This window comes from Acanthisitta chloris, unplaced genomic scaffold, assembly GCF_000695815.1.
Source record: "Acanthisitta chloris isolate BGI_N310 unplaced genomic scaffold, ASM69581v1 scaffold40186, whole genome shotgun sequence".
In the NCBI taxonomy this organism is placed as follows: Eukaryota; Metazoa; Chordata; class Aves; order Passeriformes; family Acanthisittidae; genus Acanthisitta; species Acanthisitta chloris.
In genome coordinates this window covers 4,370-9,628 of record NW_008677304.1, presented here as the reverse complement: position 1 = coordinate 9,628, position 5,259 = coordinate 4,370, and the positions used below count along the sequence as shown (strand labels likewise).

General features: G+C 41.7%; 1 protein-coding gene across 1 annotated transcript in view; it reads left to right on the top strand.

The window, feature by feature from the left end:
• Positions 1 to 4,990, top strand: part of ST6GAL2 (ST6 beta-galactosamide alpha-2,6-sialyltranferase 2) — a 9,750-nt gene extending 4,760 nt beyond the window's left edge. The window contains 3 exon segments of the mRNA XM_009076438.1: positions 529 to 626; positions 3,703 to 3,804; positions 4,775 to 4,990. Coding sequence (XP_009074686.1) covers positions 529 to 626; positions 3,703 to 3,804; positions 4,775 to 4,990 — 416 coding nt within the window.
• The last annotated feature ends 269 nt before the right edge of the window (positions 4,991 to 5,259 follow it).

Here is a 5,259-nt window from a genome sequence, read left to right as displayed (position 1 = left end):
CTACACAGGATCTTTAAGGCTTGTACTGAGCTTGACAATAAGTACATGGTGTGATTAATAGGTTTGGGATAGTCTGAGATTTTCAGGTATTATAAAATACAGTGAAACACAAGCTTATAGTTCAGCATTTTTATCCATTCAAGTGTGCAATTAGATGTCCTTGCAGCTTACATGCTTTTGCATGGAGTAATTCTTTGTTAAGTTTTGTGATAGAAGTAGTGAGCAATTGTGTGTACTGAGTGTACTAATAATCTTCCCACACTAAGTTTATCCCATTAAGAGAAGTATTTAAGTATTACAAGCTAAATTAATAGATGATTCTGAACTTTTTTCCCTGGTGGATTTTGATGTTAATAACTTATGGCAGATGTAAGAGGAGTTTTCTTCGTGCACAGTAGAATGTTTATCATCCTGAGAATATCAAGATAAGGAGAAATAAGTATGTTTTGCATTAGATTAGATGGTTTGTTCGATTTTACTGTTCTATATAATAAGAAAAATAAATTACCCCCTCGTTTATGCTCTTAGATTCTCATGATGCCGTTCTAAGATTTAACTCTGCTCCAACACGTGGCTATGAGAAAGATGTTGGAAATAAAACAACCATGCGGATCATTAACTCTCAGGTAAGGTCTTCCTTTTGTGAATTGAAGTCAGTGTCACTTCTGTACAATATGAAATTAATAAGAAAAAGTGTTGTGTAATCTGGAAAGCAGCTAGTGATCCAACAGTCATGATGCAGAGAAGGTAAAAGTTCTGCCTCACAGCGATGTTCAGGCTGCTGTCAGTGGTGAGTGATTGCAGGAGTGACTTGATAGCCTTGTTTCAAAGAACTGGTGTGTAAAGTTTCTCATGTGTCCTACATTTGTAAAGGCTCTGCAGGATGGTAGAGCTGTCAGGACAGAAGACCTTTAGCACTCTGCCTCCAGGATCTTCACAAAGCCCAAGCTGTGGTAATCCCAAAGCTATTTTCTCATATTTTCCAGTTCCCCAATTATTTCCTTGCTGGAAGGTGAAAGAAATGGGAACTGAGTTGTCTTGATATGTAACTTTAGGCAAGTCATGGTTCTTTAAAAAATTCGGAATAAACTAGTAAAAAACTGAAGTGTACATGGGATATTACACATAAGGTGAGTTTTTTCATCTGAATGGGAACAGAAAATGGAATTTTGTGCTTATGGGTGTCAACAAATAATTGTGCATTAAGCTGCAGTGACACCTTATGGTTGAGAATGGTTTTTCAATTGTGAAGAAAACTATTGCTTGAATTCTGGTCTTGGGCAAACCAAGCCTCTTTCCTCTCTTTTATGAAATGCAAACAAAAAGCAGCAACAGAATTGCGGTGAAATTTTCTGACATATTGAAATGGTGAGTTAACACTTAGTCAATACCAGTAGTATGGTTGGCCATGTAGCATGCTCTGTATATACAATTCATGCTGAAGGAGTGCAAATTTCTCATTTACCATAATTCTTAGGAGTTTTTCTTCTTTGAGTGACTGTCCATGCAAAGTCCATCCACAGTGGGTGTGTTCTTTGTGTGTATGTTCATGTTCTTTGCCATCCCAGAGAGTTCACTGTCATTCCCTTCACACTCATTTTGTAGGTCTATGTGAGGCTGCAGTACAGACCAGATCTTTGAAATGACCTGGGTTAAATTTTCCCCCTTTCTTTTGCTCAGGGGAAGAAAGCAGAAATACCTTATTCTGGTTTTAGTGCTGAAGTCAATGTATCAGAGAACATTGATTTTAATGTGATTTATTCCACTTGTTTTGTTTTGTTGGTTTTTCTTTGATGGTCCTTTTTTTTGATGGTTCTCCATTTTACTGTTAGCCAAAATATCCTGGTGCTGACCATGCCTGAACTCCTGTGTTGGGCAAGGAGAAGAGTTTGGGAATTTTTATAGTTGACTAGACTCAGTAGGCTTCCTGCAGAGAAGAGAGAGATGTCCTCAGGGGGTGATCTGAGCTTTGTTAGCTCCCTGGCGAATTCAGAGATATTAAGTGGCTAAATTGTCTTTCCTCCACTGCTCTCAGAAGAGCAGACTGATATCCTCCTGGCTTCCAGAGCTGCTGCAGTGTGCTCCCACTGGAGTGGTAATGGAGGGTCCCACGGTCTTCTCTTCTGTGCTGTATAAGTCTTGCTCCCCATAAGACCTCCCAAGAAAACAGAGAGTATGACTGAAGTTCAGGCCAGGTCAGCTCACACAGCTTCCTCACAAGTGTTTGTATTCTCAACACCTTTCTGCTCCTTCAGAGAGGTCAGAAGCCACCTGTGATTCTCTGGCCTTCTCCTTTCTGGGAGTGAAATCTGCCCAGATCACTTGAAAGTTTCTTACCCTACCCATAATGAAGATGGGTTATCCATAGAGGTTTACTAACCCTCCTTGCCTTCTTGATGTTAGAAGTTCCTGCATTCAATTGATTAAAAGGCTGCTGTGCCACCTTCTTCCCTCCTGTTCTCTGCTGTGTCCAAAGGATGTGAAGGAAGCCTGGGCAGCCATAGCAGATACTGCTATTGCAGGAAAAACTCATCTCATATGTACAAATGCAGTCTCACAATGCAGAATTTGTGTGGACAGCACCTCCAAAGGAGTCTTGCTTACTGAAGGCTTCTTTGTGTGGTAGCTATGGAACCAAGCTGTTAAAATCTTGACCTTTTGGTCTGTTTACTTTGTACTCTCAAAAAAAGACATTTACGTTCTCAGGTGAAAACTGCTCTGAGAAATGGAGTTGGGGATGCTGATAGCAGCATGACTAATTCTACTCTTATTGTAGAAGGCTGATGGAAAGTCATTAAGCTCAAAGTTTATGGTAGGAAGAATATTGCTATGGCAACAATATTATTTTTCTGAAGAAAAGTATGCATAATCAAATATGGCTCATTGGATCCTAAAAGGAAATGAAAATTAGTATGAATTTATTTGTCTGGAATGTTGATTAGTTTAACAGCTGGAACCAAATTCATGCTGTTTCGACCAATGCTGAAATCTTTCAGTTCAAACCTGCCTGACATTGGATGCACCAGGGATCAAAGAGATCTGGTTAGAAGACATGGAAGGATCAGGCAGAGTACCAGGAGATGCAGGAGGGAGTTCTATGACAGCAGTAGATTAGAGCAAAATGAGTTACTTCAAAAATAGCCCTGTCACATGCCTGTTGCTGGAGTTGTTTTTCTAGGTATACCAGCTTGTACAGTCATGGTCAAATTTGCCTTTTTGGAGTTCCTTGATATGAGACTGACTTGCTGTTGTGATGAGAAAGCAACCAAAAAGGCAGTTGTGGGTGGGTGGCAGGGAGAGACATTACTCTTGGGGGCTACAGCCCTTCAAAGAAGGTTGCTCTGTGCCTAAGAGGATCCCACAGGCAGTCTGAAATACCATGGCTTTCGTTTTCAAGTTCCAGAATACACAGTCACGTTGATATACAATTATGCAGCATCTCAAGTGGTCCCATCACATCCCTCACAGATGGAGAGTAATTCAGCATACTGCTACTTCAAACTGTCATGAGAGCTGTTTATGGCTAAGCTCCTTTTTTTTTTGTATACATATATTTTTTTAACAAAACAGGATGCTTAAAACCAACCAGCAGAGCAAACAGCAGCGTGGGTTCGGACTGTTCATTTTACAGAAGGATTTTGCCATCTTTCTGGATCCCACTTGCTTTTAACGCTGTGCAACTCTTTGCATCTGTGTTTGCAGATTCTCACCAATCCAAACCATCACTTTGCTGACAGCTCCTTGTACAAAGATGTTATCCTTGTAGCCTGGGATCCTGCTCCCTACTCTGCAAATCTGAATGTGGTAAGATGTCCACTTGGACTTTTCTTCCCAATCAGTCTGAAAACTGGAGAAAATGAATGTTTTACTACTGCAGTTGCCTAGTTCTCACTTGTCATGATGAACCCCAGGGTCTGTCTTGTCTAAGGAGTGGGGAATGCATGAATTGGTCAAAATTGGTTTATTGGTCAAAAGCTTGTTAGTAGACAGCACTTGTACTGGAAGGGACTGCTCTGAGATGCTAGGATAGATGAATGATGGGGTTTGTTTGATAAAATACTGATATTTTCACATAACAGTGAGTTTTCTGGGAACATGGCTAGATTTCAGAAGAAGGCTTTAGCAGGAAAGGTGCAAAATTGCATCCATTTTCCCCCACCTTCCCCTCTGCCTTCCTGAAGAAAATACAACATCCTAATGAAAATCTCTCTGGGTACCTTCCCCATTTCTTAGGCCTCCTCCCCACCTTTATGTCCACTGTCCCACAGCTATCTGTGCCCTGCCACCCACCCCCTCACTGAGAACAGCAGATGTCCATCTGCTTGTCACTGGAGGAGTCTCTGCTTTGTCTGGTGCTGCAGCTTTAGTGGACCAGTTGATCTGATGGCTCTTGGCACAGGGAGCTCAGAGCTGAGCAGGCTGCAAAGTCGCAAGTAAACCTTCATCTGCTGAACTCCCTTAGCAACAGATGCCAGAGGCTGCCTGCCTCCTACACAGGCTGCCATCAGCCTGTGTCATGTGCTCCTGCAGTGAGTGGGAGATGGGGTTGGCTTATCCCACAGCAGTCAATTACTTGTTGGGAGTCTCTGTATGAAGAAAGGAAACAGAATAGCCCAGAGTGCCTTTCTAGCAGAATCATCCACCACTGCAGGCTGCTTTGCTAGCTTTGCTTCTGTTCTGCAGAACCCAAATGAAGCCAGTTTGTTATTGTACAAGTAGTGTTCAAAGCGTATTTGGTACTGTTAGATTAAAAAAACCTCTTTTTTCTTCCCAGTGGTATAAGAAGCCAGACTACAATCTGTTCACTCCCTACATAGAGCATCGCAGGAAGAATCCGAACCAGCCGTTTTACATCCTCCATCCAAAGTTTATATGGCAGCTTTGGGACATCATTCAGGAGAACACTGAAGAGAAGATACAGCCCAACCCTCCTTCTTCAGGGTTTATTGGTAGGTGTATCAAAGATGGTCCCAGTAGATATGTTAGATGAAAGAAATTTTAGATGTGTACATTGCATGAGGATCAAGTCCATACACTGTTTGTACTTGGTGCTGTGTACAGAAACAGTGACTAGCAAAAACACACAGTATGAGAGCTAGAAAATACTTGTGTAAATTTGTGTTCTGCTTTCTTGCTCTTCACATCCATAGTGTGCAGATCATAAAATCAGAGACTCGTAGAATTTTTAGGGGTTGGAATGGACCTTAGAGATCACCTAGTCCCAAATCCTCTTGCCCTGGGCAGGGACACCCCCCACCA